At 36.4% G+C, this 14885-nt stretch overlaps 1 protein-coding gene across 1 annotated transcript; it reads left to right on the top strand.

Annotated features, from left to right (window-relative positions):
• The first annotated feature begins 61 nt into the window (after nt 1-61).
• LOC110712297 lies at nt 62-14402 on the top strand. The gene is made up of 9 exons (XM_021890757.1): nt 62-1234; nt 4195-4281; nt 4642-4731; nt 8062-8145; nt 8344-8505; nt 8602-10713; nt 11195-11341; nt 12953-13227; nt 13658-14402. Exons 1-9 carry the CDS (start codon nt 1187-1189, stop codon nt 13746-13748), a joined length of 3096 nt encoding a protein of 1031 aa, XP_021746449.1. The 5' UTR covers nt 62-1186; the 3' UTR covers nt 13749-14402.
• Nucleotides 14403-14885: the final 483 nt, after the last annotated feature.

Genomic DNA, 14885 nt, shown 5'->3' with positions numbered 1-14885 from the left:
TCAGGTATTTAAGTCGAGTTCGATGAGGTCGATCTGTTCGGATCAAATATCTTTCAAAATTGAATTATGTTAAATTACTTTCCGATCAGATCGGGTCGGGTCAATTTTTAACCCCTTTAGTCACAAATGGGTGAAAAGAACAAGACCCTCTACTTTAGCCTTTGGGAGCCCCCCTCAAAATGTAGGATCACGTGAGTTTATGACAAAAACTTGAAAGAAAAGCGGGAAAACATAACCTACAGTAACACACCACCCCACCAAAAAAAACAAAAGCATAAAAGTGGGCCCAAAAATCTTAAATTGGGCCTACTTCGTAAATGTAAAGACAACATAAATATAGCCTGGGAGAAGTCCAACAAAACTCCAGGTATCTTACGTGGCACCCTTCACCTTTAAAAAAAATAATAAAAAATTGACACTTCTTGAAAGCGTCGTTGCCTTGTTCTTGTCACATTTGTTGCACACACCAGAGGAAAGGGGAGGGAGGAGAGAGAAAATTACTCAACGCATTCAAGAATCTGTTCTCCTTCCTTCTGAAAATTGAGAATATATGCGTTACGTTTTGAAATCCTTAGATTTTGTAGAATTTTCTCTGTTTTTGATCGGGATTTAGTCACCATTTTTGACGATTTCTTGGATTTTTTTAAATTTTTTGGAGCTACGAAGTCAAATTGGGGGCGGCATTTGGAGATTCCTTCGATTTTTTTTTTTTTTTTTGGAGCAATTTTGAGGATTTGAGGTGGATTTTTTTTTGTTTTGATTGAGGTAATTCGGAGCTTTTTTTGAATTTTTAACGAGTTTGATTTTGTTTGAGTTGATTATTTGAGGTAATTCGAATAATTAGGGTTCATTTGGGGGATATAGAGTTGTAAGAGCTGATTTTGTGGCTTAATTTTGCATATTTTGGGGTTAATTTTGAGTATTTGGGGTTTTAGAGGAGTAAATGAGCTGGAGAACAATGCGTTTTGAGGTTATATAATGATGATGAAGAAGAATCTGATGATGGATTACACAAATTTTGAGGAAGAGAAGCGATAATGGTTTGGAGAATTGGCATTGTTTTTTCATGGGGTTAGAAGTTGAGTCACTGAATTTCAGGTTTAGTATTATTAGTCGTTTTTGGATTGGTTCAAATGGGTAAAACAAGGCTGGGACGATCACAACAACGCTGGATTTCGCAACGTAGATGGGTGATTCGACGAGGGGCGGCCCCGGGGAAAGGGACATTGAACAGGTAGCTTTTGCTTTCCTATTTTATTGGGGAGTAAGGAAATGTATGATGTTATTATTATATAATGCTATTTGAAACCATTTTGTGTTTGATGTTCTTTGCTTGGTATATTGACAAGGAATTATGTATTGATCGCTCTGTATTGACTGTTAGTTTATGAATAGACCATTTACTTATCATCTAATAACAGAGAGCCACAAGCATTGTTGTTGAATTTATAGCTTCGATAACTGTATACTAGCATCAGATACAAAAAAGAAACTTGACTTCTATTGTGAAAGCTAAAGGTTTGATATATTGAAGTGATTGGTAGACCTTGCTTCGATGTAACCTTTGATCATATGGGCATAAGAAGGGTTTGAGGGGGAGCATCATTGAAGTATTTAGTGATTTGATGTGAGGGGACCGCAAATTTCCTAGTGGGGATTGAGGGAGTACTGATAGTGTTTAAAGGGGGCTGCTGAATTTAAATGCCTCAAGGCAGGCAAACTTGCCTGTCAATGTTATCCCTTTTCAATTGATTGGGTAGTGCTTGCTAAAGAGCTCACGAAAGTCTTCAACGCATGCTATAATTTCCTTATGTTAATATCAATTGTGTATAATTGGTATTAGAGGAGCTTCATGGTTACGGAAACATTTGGGTTTTTCTCCCTCTATAAAACACACACCCCATTGGCAATATGTACAAAATTCTATGACAACCTTTTTTTTTTTTTGCCAATATTATGTCCTATGCTGGAGGTAATCTGAACTTTTCCACAAGTGTTAGGGTTTGATATGTGATGTATAAGTTGTAGTTACTTGGAAAAACTTTATCTTCACACCAAAGTCAAATAGGAAGCATTTTTGGGATGGAGGGAGTTCAAGAAAGCCTGACAATTATTTTGAGTTCGTGTAAGCAAATAAGATGAGAAAGCACTCAATGTTGTGGACTGCTAAGAAGTTAGAATTTAGAGGTACCACGCAGAGACCTATAGCACATGGTTGGGTTATTATCATAAGTAGTAAGGAACTTAGACCAGCAGTTGACCTATAAGTGAAGATATACAAGGCTCCCAAATGATGTGGTCTGCATTTTGGGTACGTTGGTCTTATTGTATTTAATACAAGAAGGCATCTGTGAAAATGTAAAATTTAAGACATATTTTAGAGTCAAAGGGCAGAGTTAAGATGGAATGTGTGGACTGTAAATTTAAGAAAGTCAGATAGTTTCCTGAGATAGACATCAAGACTCAAACTTTTGCTATACCTACAATTCCCGGACTTGCTTACGGTTACATGCCTAAGATATGATTCATCGAGACCTAAAATTCTTAGACATGGGATTTAGAACACTGCAATTTGGAATTGTTTAGAGTAATTTTCTTGGATGATATGTAACTGTACGAATAGAAAATATCAATCAAGAGTAGTTTTTATGAGAAGTAAAAGATTAAACATATCATTTAGAAAGTTTGGGACCTTCAGTTTGTGCCGAACAATACTGTAATGACTAGTGAGATGACTGAGATCTCAAACTTAAGAATTTCAGGAAAATTGTAGCAAAGATGGAGTCGCTTGTAATTTTTATTTTAATTATCTGCATCAAATTTAATTGAAATGGGACAAATCGCAAGGACATCTCAAAATTACAGTTTTAGCCCTTTTAGATCCGAAAATGTTTATTTTCTATTGGTGTACCTACGATGAATTTGAGGAAAAGGGATCAGCTTTAACGGAAGTTCCACATCTGTACGTTATCAAGGCCTTGACTCAACCCCTAAGGGCTAAGGCACACAAATTATGATTAAATTTATTTTGCCCCGAAGAATTCATTATGCACCCTCAATAATTTAGGTCTATATTGGTGAATTAAACACTCATTTATCTATTTTCTTAGATAATCTTTAGCATTTTAAATTAAGGGAAGCTAGATATGGTTGTTTATTATATGTATAGTGCTTATTAATATACACGCTTGACACAAAAGTTGTACATTTTATTTAACATCCAATTAAAAGTCTTTGAAATCATGATTATGTATTACTTCCTTTGTTCTTTACCAATAAATATAAAAAGATAGAAAGGGTCAAAGCTGTTTGTTGGTAAGCATTAAGTCATTGTTATTGCATGTGTGTGTGAGTGTGTGTGTGAGATAAAGGGTCAAAGTTGTTTCTTGGCAATCATTAAAGTCAATGTTATTGTGTGTGTGTGTGCACGTGCATGCATGCGTGCGTGCTCCCTTTGTTCTGCATCAATTTTCACTTTAATTTTGATTTCTAATTTTCTATTATCCTTTGGTTTACAATTTTACATTGTTATTATTGGTAAATTTTTGTTTAAGAAATCAGGACTCTTTAAATATTAAATCTAGATTTTTCGTCAATGTATGGCGTGCCAAGTTTGATCTTGCAAGTGTATGTGACTATTAATAATCTTGGATGGAGTAGGTTAGCTAAAACATCCTTAGCATTTCGCCTAGATAATTTGGTCTCATTGTGTCAATGACATTTGGTTCAAACTGATAATGTACATACAGGACATAGGTTACCATTTACCAAAGGTACCAGGTCAATTTTGTGATGACAATAGACAGTTCAGGAGCATGTTATCTGCTAAAGTGGAATATAGTGTACATAAAAGTAAGGATCAGGAAATTTAATGAGCTTAGAGATTCTTGCTAACAAAGGGATCTACCTTAAGTACTGATGTGGCATCTTATAAGTGACCCATAGGAAGGGAATCATAGACAACAGAAAGACTTGAAACTGGCTAGGTGTTGCTTTTAGGATCTGGATAAATCTGTGGAATTTGTTTTGCTCTTTAGATAGATTAATTAGATCAGGTGTCATATATGATTATTTTGGATAAAGAGAAGCTATTGTATTCTGTGGTTGTAAATCAATCATATGATTTTGGAAATTATATCTATGTTTGTGATGTGGATGATATAGATATAGCTCCGAATTTATTTTCATTTTCAGGCGGTTACTGCGTTGAAGAAAGGGGCAACTTTGCTGAAGTATGGGCGAAGAGGGAAGCCTAAATTCTGCCCGTTCCGGCTTTCAAATGTAAGACTTGCCTGTCTTATGCGCTTAAGTGCTTAACACATGCTTTGTTTGTATTTGTAATATTCCTGTGAACAAACAAGTATTGAAGCTACATTTGCACTCAATTATAATATTTTTGCATTCATTTCTCCACAAGGGTGGTCTTTTCTTTGTTCAGTAATACTGGTCTTCGTCTCCGCCTATCCTACTTTCATCTATCTTCTACCATGAAAGGCATTGCTTACATTCTAGGAAAGCAGTGGCCTTAAATTTGTATCTTAGTGAAGTTATTTATTTATTTATTTATTTTTATTTTTTTTGGCAATTTTTGGGAGAACTTGCTGCTTAAAATTTGTTGACTCCTTTGCTTTGTATGATCAGGATGAATCCGTATTGATATGGTACTCTGGGAAGGAGGAGAAACAGCTAAAACTCAGCCAAGTTTCAAGGATTATTCCTGGGCAGCGAACTGTAAGTTTGACTGTCCATTTCTAGCTAAGTAATAGAATTTTGTTAGTCAAGGGTTTCATCTAATTTCAATGACATAGAATTATTCACCATTTAACTTGTGATTTTTGGATTATAATGGACTAAATCAGAGTATGAGTTTATTTTGTAATACAAAGTGCCTCCTTGCAGTTAAAGAGGTAAATTTAAACGTATGCTATCCTTTATTCAAAGCACAAGAGGGGTAAAATTGTAGTATAGGGAACTTAGCGGAATATTTAAAAGCTAAAACGACAAGGAGCTCAAAGGTGCACAAGAGTTTTTACGGGGAAACTTTTCTAGTCCCAACTTGCAACCTATTACTATGATATAGCAACCTATTACAAGTTAAGACTCTTACCCAAGTTCCTTACAGTGGATCCCTCAACCTAATGTATTCTCAAATCTCTCACTCAAATAAAGCTTCAGTCAAAGCTATTCTAGAGTTCACTCAAACCCTATTCCCAAATATCACATCGGGCAATACGTGATGATGTGGTTGAGTTTTGAATGTACTTTGAGCACGTAAGACTATCAAATAGATATGATTCCAACAGGCATTGTTAGACAATCAACCTGTCCATTCTCAATTCCAGTCTTATTAGATTTAAAAAAGATAGGTCATGGCATTTTTTTTTTTTTTTTTTTGTAGACTACCCCAGAGAAAAAGGTGCCGGACAATTGCCTTATCTTGATAACAAAGTAAACATTTAAGAAGACTACATCTCTCTCTTCCCCTTTTGGTTGATTTTCTTGATTCTTAGAGTTGTTTTTAGGGTAGGTGTTGTGGTTTTCAAGTGGTTCAAGTTGTTTTAGGAGGGGGTGGGTTCTTAGTTCCAAAAAGTTTGTCTTAGGTGCAAGAGCTGGTGCCGTGCCTTAACTCTTCCCGGTGCAAAAACCTACAAAATGTGTGTGCTTATGCACATTTTTCTAGGCTGCGCGAGAGCTTTTTGCACTTTATGTTGTATGGCATCAATATGGTCAGCAAAATAGGGACTTAGCAACAGAAGTAAAAAGGCCACCCTCCAAAATAAATATTATGAACTTAAGGTGATAGAATAGGGCCTTAACAGCAAAAAACAATACCACCCGCCAAAATAAATATTTATTTAAGGTAAATACAAATTCGGGCCTTAGCAAGAAAATTATTAATACCACCTGCTAAAATAATGTTTTTAAAGTTAGACTTACTTTAATATTAGAGGAGAAAGAAACCCCAAGTACCCCAATTCCATTTTTGGATCACATGGCCCTTTTATCTTTTCCCATAATACTTTTTGTAGACTTATCTAATATATCTATTTTTTTAAATATAAATAATGTGTGCTCATGTTCAAACACATACGCCTTCTCCTTGCGCTTAGGTTCCAAGGACTTTTGTGCCTTGCTGCAACTTGTGCCTTTTAAAACTACGGGTGGGTTTTGTTTTCAAAGTAGTTAGGTGGGTTTTCAGGGATGTTAGGATTTGTTCATAGGGTTGTTGGGACAGTATTCGGGGGTTGTGGGTGGTTTACGATGATGATTGGTTTTGTGGTGGGTTATTGGTGGTAGGGGTGGTTTTGTGGAGGAATTTTGGTGGTGGGGGGTGGTTTCATGGAGGATTTTCGGTGGTGGGGTGGTTTTATGTGTTTTTGGTAGAGGTTGGTTGTTTTTGAGAGAGAGAGGTGGTTTTTGGGTGGTGGGTAGGTGGTTCAAGGAGGTTGGTTGAGCTTTCGATGGTGGTTAAGTGATTCAAAGGGCCCTAGTAATCAGAGTGGTGGTTGGCAGTGGTGTGGTGTAATGAGATGGTCAAAGTGGTAGTTAGGGCTAGTTTGGTGAAGGGGATTTTGAGAGTGAGGATGATTTTTTGGGGGGAGGGAGGAATCATGGTAGAGAGAAGCGGGAATCGTAGTTGTGATTAAATTGGTTAATCAAACTACAAAAAAAGTAAATCAAGGTAATTTATTGCCTTTCCGTTTCTTTAAATCCCCAAAACAAACTCCCACTAAAGGTATAGGGAATCAGAAAATCCCTTATCTTTCTGTCCCTCTCTTTTTTTTTTTTTTGAAAGAGGGGAATAAAATTGTGTATAAACTGAAAAATCAGACAAACATACTAATTATAGTTATGGCACTTAGGGGTGAGTACAATAGGGTGCCTAGTTAAAAAAACCTGGAACCACAATCAGAACCTGATGCAACATGTTCCTCTAAATGGTAACCAGATCAGAACCTCAACCTGTTTCTAGGTTTCGGTTTAAGGAACCTTGCTATACTTAATACTCCCTCCGTTTTTTTTTTAAACGCATCACTTGAGATTTTGTACTATTCATGTGTTACCTTTGACTTAATTTTTTTATTACTATATGATTTATTAACATGATCATGTAATATATTATTGGATTTGTTATAATGTCTACTTTTCTAATATATATTTTTTTTTTTTTTAATTTTTACTAAATTCTAATTAAAGATAATGATGGTCAAAGGTGTGCCTCGACAAGTGTGAGAACTCAAGTGATGCATTTAAAAAAAAACAGAGGGAGTAATTGTTTGCAAAATTAATTTAAAAAAAATCTGGATGATCACAAATTTATATAACTTTTACAACTCACAAATACAACAAACCAAAAGTAGTTGCTAGCAAATTAATACATATATTTATAATTGTCATTTTTAGTTTTTAAAAGTTGGGCTTAATTTTGTGTATAATTTAAGCTTAATTAATATCTTTTATCAAGTTACAAGATACCCATACGGTTCCAAAAAACAGAGAAGTTGCAACATGTCTCAATTTAACTACCTGGAACCGAACCTCTTGTCCAGGTTCCCTTTCCTATCAGGTTCTGGTTCCGATTCAGTGTACCATGATTTTTTGCTCACCCCTAATTACAGTAATAATTCTATATTATACAAATATAATACAGACGATATTTTTAGTAGTATCAGTTGTGCCAGCGGTGCCAGCAGCAATGAACTGTAGGAAATTTTTAACATACCATGCATGCACGTACACAGTCACCTATAGTAACAACCGTAACAATTATGAAGAGGAAGAGATTGGAAAGGTAAAACACATGTTGGGTATGATCTATCCTATGAAAAAAAAAAAAGAAAAGAAAAGATCCTTGTAGTCAGCTAGTTATCACATCCCAATACTTCTTGGGTGTTGAGTCTACTAGTACCTCTTTCTCTGTTACAGTTCCTTCAGAGAATCTTCTACGTCCAAAGCCTGAAAAAATGATGAAAGAAGGAAAGTGCAGTGGCTGAAGTTCCTCTTGACTTTTTTTTTTATAATTTTTTTTTAATTGTTTGAGGTGATTTTCCTGCATTTCAGGGAATTTTTAAGCGATATCCTCGGCCTGAAAAGGAGTATCAATCATTTTCTCTTATATACAATGATAGTAGATCATTGGATCTGGTGAGTCATTTATCATGAATGCTAAAACTTTCCAAGTTTGTAATTCAGGATCCATTTGTTATCATTTGCAGTGTTCTTATTGTATGAAGTAATTTTATGTGCCAATTTTTTTTTATTTTTTAATGACACGCAGAATGCATAATTTTACTTGTTGGTATTGAAAAAGTGATTTGAACATTCTTATAATCTTTGTGATAGATATGCAAGGACAAAGATGAAGCTGAAGTGTGGTTTGTTGGTCTTAAGGCACTAATTTCTAAGAATGGCTGGCGTAAATGGAAAAATGAAGCAAGGGAGAGTAGTACATCATCTGCAGATGGCTCAACTAATCGGAGAATTCATCAATCAATTGCATCACATGTCTGTCCCATTCCCAGAATCTCCTATCTAATTTATTATAAATCGGAACATAAACAATCTTGCAGTTGACTTACTTTTGCTTTTGAATTACATTAGGATGCTGGGGATGCACCCTGCCAAGTGCCAATTGAGAGTCCTCCTCAAACTGGATTGGGGAAAGCATTCTCCGACATAATACTTTACACTGCAGCATCCAATAACTGCAGTCAGGCCGAGGCATCCATCTATGTTGCTAGCTTTCCACCTTCCAACAGTGTAGAAAATTTTACGGGCCGAAATTCATCATCTGAAAGCATTCGGATTAGTTCATCAAGTTTGGTAAGTTCATCAAGTCAGGGATCTTTTCCTGATGATTTTGATTCCTTGGGTGATGTTTTCATGTGGGGAGAAGGAATCGGTGAGGGCATAATGGGTGGTGGCTCCCTTGGAGTTTCACCAAGTGGCAAGTATGATGCTAATCTACCCAAGGCACTAGAATCAACAGTGGTCCTTGATGTTCATCATATAGCTTGTGGTGTTAGGCATGCAGTGTTAGTTAACAGGCAAGGGGAAATCTTCAGTTGGGGGGAAGAGTCAGGAGGCAGGCTTGGGCATGGTGTGGAAGTTGATGTTTCCAATCCAAAGTTGATCGAAGGTCTTAGTGGTATGAATATTGAACTAGTTGCATGTGGAGAGTACCATACCTGTGCCATTACAACATCTGGTGATCTTTTTACATGGGGTGGTGGTACCTGGAATCCTGGTATGCTTGGACATGTTAGTGAGGCAGGTCACTGGATACCTAAAAGAGTATCTGGCCCTTTAGAAGGTATGTATGTATCTTTTGCATCTTGTGGACCTTGGCATACTGCTGTAGTTTTATCAACTGGTCAGTTGTTTACATTTGGAGATGGTACCTTTGGTGTCCTGGGCCATGGAGACCGTATGAGCTATACTGTTCCAAGGGAAGTTGAGGCCTTAAAGGGACAACGAACACTGAGGGTAGCTTGTGGTGCTTGGCATACTGCTGCAGTTGTTGACATTCTGGAAAGTGAAACTATGTTTGATAGATCTTTCTTAGCATCGGGAAAGCTCTTTACCTGGGGTGAGGGTGATAAAGGCCAGCTTGGCCACGATGATAAGGAAGCTAGATTGATCCCTGAGTGTGTGGAAGTGCTAATGGATAATAGTTTCTGCAAAGTAGCTTGTGGCCGTGATTTTACTGTTGCTCTTGCTACCTCTGGACGAGTTTATACAATGGGCAGTACAGCTTATGGACAATTAGGATGTCCTGCTGCTAATGGAAGAATTCCATTTTGTGTTGAGGGTAAGATTGCAGACAGTTTTGTAGAAGATATTGCTTGTGGTTCTCATCATGTTGCAGTTTTGACATCTAAGGCGGAGGTTTTCACTTGGGGAAGAGGGACCAATGGGCAATTAGGTCATGGAGATAATGACCACAGAGATGAACCTACTCTTGTTGAGTTCATGAAAGATAACCAAGTAAAGAGAGTAGCATGTGGGTCCAATTTCACTGCTGCCATTTGTTTACACAAATGGGCTTCGGGAACTGATCATTCTACGTGTACTGGTTGTCATAATCCATTTGGTTTCCGGAGGAAACGTCATAATTGCTACAACTGTGGGCAGGTATTTTGCAAGGCATGCAGCAGCCGCAGATCTCTGAAAGCTTCTTTGGCTCCAAACATGAATAAGCCTTACCGGGTTTGTGATGATTGCTATGTGAAGCTGAAGAAAGCAACAGAATATGGAAATATGCGAATCCCTAGACCTGTCAGTAAAATCAGTCTTCAAAAGTCCAATGAAGGAGCAGAAAAGGAAACATTACTTCCCAAATTTGGGGGACTCTCATTTGTCAATTCCCTGAAAAGAATTGATAGTGATCGTTCTAAGGGTGGTGCCAAACCAGGAAAAGTTGAGAGCTCCATCTTTCCTACTTTCAATGGGATATTTCAACCTGGCAGTAGTCATGTATCAAGCAGTTTATACCCTATGTTGGGAACCTCAGATAAACGAGTCTCAGCTTCTGCTCCTGGTTCCAGAATGGTTTCTCGGGCAGCATCACCCATTTCACAAGGGTGCAGTCCTGTAAGATCATTTACATTTAATAATTCAATCAGTCTTCCCACGTCTCCGGAACTTATGGCTCCTAACTCAAAGCCTACACAAGATAATTTGAGGCAAGAAATTGTTCAATTAAGAGTAGAGGTGAGCCATTTCATAAAGCAGAGATTTACGTACTGTAATTCTGATATAATGCTCCCGCCGTTTCTTAGTGTATGCATGTTATACTAATTTGTTATGTCCTGTGTGCTTCCCTTAGTGTTACGTTCAAGATGCATTATTCAAATTAGTATATCTATAAAAAGGAAATGTGTGCATAGACAATGTGTGCTTCCTTTTTCTTATATCTATAAAAAGGAATCCTGTAGAAAGAACAAGCTAGGGTTTTTGTTACTCTGATACTCCAATCCAGTGAATCCACCTTGGTGGGTGTCATTGGTAACCGACTCCTTAGGGTAAAGATACTTGGATATGATACATGAATAAAAAATTCTAGATGAATGTAGAAAAGGACTACCAAGGCTTTCTACTGTTATAATAATGAATTTGTGCTATGGCATATGTGCCATTATCCATTATCAATTAATTTGTAAAGTTCTGAGCAAATTGTGGATCAAATTATTAGGTAGAAAAACTTACTGGTGACAATAAGCTTCTTGAAGCTGAACTGGAGAAAACAAGAAAGCGACTTAAGGAGGCCAAAGTGGTAGCAGTAGATGAGGCTGAGAAATCCAAAGCTGCCAAGGAAGTCATCAAGTCCCTGACTGCACAGGTTAGTTGCACAACATCTACCATATATTATTGTGAAAAACATCATGCAGTCCCTACAGATACATCAATCATCTATTGTTTTCCAGTTATTCATTTCTTCAGCACTTTTTCATAACTCATAGTTGTCTTGACTGTATTGACTATGGAAGAATTTCTTTTTGATAGTATTGACAAAAGAGATCCGGTGAGAATAGGTCCCTATATGAGAACACCATACTTATCTAAGAATGGGTCTAAAATGTAGAATATGTGAATAAAAATTTAGAACATGCGAGTAAAAGTTTTAAACATCTGCCTGAGTAATAATTTGGAACCTCTGATTTAAGGATAAGAGCATGTGAATTACAATTTAGAAAACTTGATTTAAAATTTAAAACATGAGTAATTTAGAACATCTAAATTTAAACTTAGAACATGAGAATAAAAATTTAGAACACCTGATTTATAATTTTGAACATATTAGTAAAATTAAGAACATGTGAGTAAAAGTTTAGGACATACGAGTAAACATTTAGAACATATGATAAAAAAATCTTAGAACACACAATTTAAAATTTAGAACAAATTTAAGATTCAGAATATGTGTATTAATTCAGAGTATCTAATTTAACTCATTTAAGATTTCGAACATGTGAGTAAAAATGTAGAACATAGAGAGTGTTCTCACATAATTATGGGTTCTCACGATAACCATAATATATATTCTTTATTGTAGCTTGTTGTATACTGTGCTATGATTAGTATCTATTTTAAGATTGAAACCTGGGGCTTCTAAATATTATGTTGTGACTTTTTTTTTTTTTTTTTTTTTTAAGTTGCACCATTTGAACTTTTTCACTACTCATTCATCTCTCTTTGACCATCATTTGTGTTTTATACGTAAGAAAAGATATAGTCAAGTGGGATCTTATTAGTTTCGTCTTGATTTATGTTTTCCAAATATCAAAATTTTATAATTTTTACTAAATGCAAATAAATATAGGAATGATCAAAATTTTGTATTGGCAAGTGTGAAACTTCAAATGATGCAATTAAAAACAACAGAGTAAGTAGTTGATATTTTATGTCTGTAATAAATTAGCGGAATACGATTTTTTAAGCAATATAATCTCTAATATCTTTGTTGTACTTCCGGTGGAGTAGATGCAATTTTTTTTTTAACTCTCATGTCCAGTTTTAATATCTTTATTGTTGCTCAAACTTTTTAAATTTGTCCTTGTGTTTGTTATTTTTTTGTAAAAACGCCTTATGGTGCTTTGAATCTCAGACTTTTTTTCAATTTATTATTGCTGTAGTTCTACATTATGTTCAATTTGGTTAGAAAAATTAACTGAAGATGTAATCAAACAAAGTAAAGAAGGCTAAGTTAGAATTGTGTATTAGTCACAAAAGGTCCAGATATGCGACTTTTGGGTTATTTCTGTTTTTTTTTTTTATTATTGGATTATCCATCTTTTTTTCTTTTCTTTTTTTTTTGAAGAAAAAGATCATCCATCTTTTAACAATAAAAAATATGGAACCCAACTGCTTTGTTAGAGTTGTTTTCTGCCTTGTGACATATTGCTCCTGACAGTGTTAGTTTATTTATGGGTTGTGAAATTTGTTCCGACAGTTGAAGGAGATGGCTGAAAAGTTACAGGGAGGAAAAGATGCAAGCAGCAAATTAGATTTTTGTACACAATCCTCTGGTTCCTTTAGAAAGGTCTCTGATGATAACTTTTTGTCTCCTAGAAGTGAGTCAACTGTTACTATGGATGCCTTACTAACTAATGGAGAAAAAGCACAGCCTGAAAAGACGGAGTGGGTTGTACAAGATGAACCTGGCGTGTACATAACACTTTGCTCCTTGCCAGGAGGCACTAATGAGCTCAAGCGTTTGCGTTTCAGGTACATTAGGTTCTTTCTGAAACAAACTTACATTAGGTTCTTTCTGCATGGTGACATATGACAGTCTATGTGTTGGATAGTAAGTAGAATCTCATGAACTTTCTTCTAACTTTTGTGGACATGTGGAGTTGATGGAATGTGTACAAGACTACAAGTATGTGACACTGCAAACACTTTCTTTTCCAACTAACTGGTCTTTTTGTCAGGCAGACTCAGGCAATACTTGTTATGTTGTAATATCTGCATCTCTTGATTTTATTCTTACATGGTGTCTTTTCTAGAACCTCGAACCTCCTACTAATACTTTCTTATTTATGTCAAAATTATTCCTTACCACCCCCATTTAGTGGACCCCACTCCCACTTGATGAACCCTCACCCACCCTCATTGATTTCCCGCCTATCCTTATTGAGCACTTTTGTCTTTTCAGCCGCAAACGTTTCAGTGAAGGACAAGCGGAAAAGTGGTGGACTGAAAACAGCAGCAGAGTATGTGAACGGCACAATATACAGAGTCAATAGGTGTGGCCTGAGTATATATTATCAACTTGGAAGCAAAGCTGGCAACAATGGCAGGTTTATTTGGAGTGTGTTGACCTGGTTTCTCAGGTAAACTATGGCAGACATACTTGCACCATCAAGTGACAGGAAGGGGTGAACTCTTAAACCCACACGGCCACACGCCTTTGCAAATGTGGAATTGTGAATTTGCCTTCACTTTCAAGAGCCAGTCAAAATCCTTCTTTTTACATGATCCATTCTTTGTCCTCATTGTGATTGTATAGTTAGACAATCAACTGAACTTACTGAATCATTGCAGCTTTTAGTTTTATATAGGGTACACTAACAGGTACTGTTTGTTCACGGTTTTCTGTTTCCACTTACAGATGAAGTGGAAAATGCATTTTTGCTTCAAAGATTAAACAAATCAGATTGTATTGTTATTGTTAAGAGTAAGCTCTCACAAAACAAAAACTCTACTAAGAAGAAACGAAATGTGGCATAGCCAAACCTACAATGTCATCATCAACTATGATCCACGGCCTGAAGGTGGCTTTTGCACCTGCCTCCATCCCTAGTCCACAATAACCAGCACAGCTGCCACAGCCAACTCCACCTGATAGTCCTGATTGCCATCTCACCACCACCACCACCAAACCAACCACCCAACACCTGACCATCCATTGCCATCTCAACATCACCACCACCACCAACTAGCCACCTAAAAGGGTAGAACAAAAAAAAAAAAATTAAAATATTGCCTGCCAACATGGTAGCAGTGCAAGTGTTAGACGCCACAACCATACAACAACAACAACAAAACTTTACTCCCAAAATAATTTAGGATCGACTAACATGAATCGTCATAAGAGCATTCACATTGGTGGGAAAATAGGCTCCCTATTTGACAAAAAACAGAAATGAGGACCTTCCACTAATGTTACTGCTTTCCCATTTACTAAATATTTTTGGGGAGGATAATTTGATTGGAAGCCTCCCAAAAATAAGGTGGTCCCAATTTGCACCAAAAATTATTTTATTAATATTGATGGGGTATGGAAAGTTGGAGGGAGAAAATGTGGAGTATGAAAAAATAGGAGAGTGAAAGTAAATTGGGAGGTCTATGAATATAGGTATGGAATTGTGAAATGAGAATGG

The sequence above is a fragment of the Chenopodium quinoa genome, unplaced genomic scaffold, assembly GCF_001683475.1.
Source record: "Chenopodium quinoa cultivar QQ74 unplaced genomic scaffold, ASM168347v1, whole genome shotgun sequence".
NCBI lineage: Eukaryota > Viridiplantae > Streptophyta > Magnoliopsida > Caryophyllales > Amaranthaceae > Chenopodium > Chenopodium quinoa.
Note: the sequence above shows the minus strand (reverse complement) of the source record. Positions and strands in the feature narration are given on the sequence as shown.

Coding starts and splice junctions, on each gene's coding strand:
- LOC110712297 (XM_021890757.1), top strand. CDS start 1,187: ATGGGTGATTCGACGAGGGGCGGCCCCGGGGAAAGGGACATTGAACAG. Junction 4,282..4,641: donor GCCCGTTCCGGCTTTCAAAT/GTAAGACTTGCC, acceptor TTGTATGATCAG/GATGAATCCGTATTGATATG. Junction 8,146..8,343: donor ATAGTAGATCATTGGATCTG/GTGAGTCATTTA, acceptor TCTTTGTGATAG/ATATGCAAGGACAAAGATGA.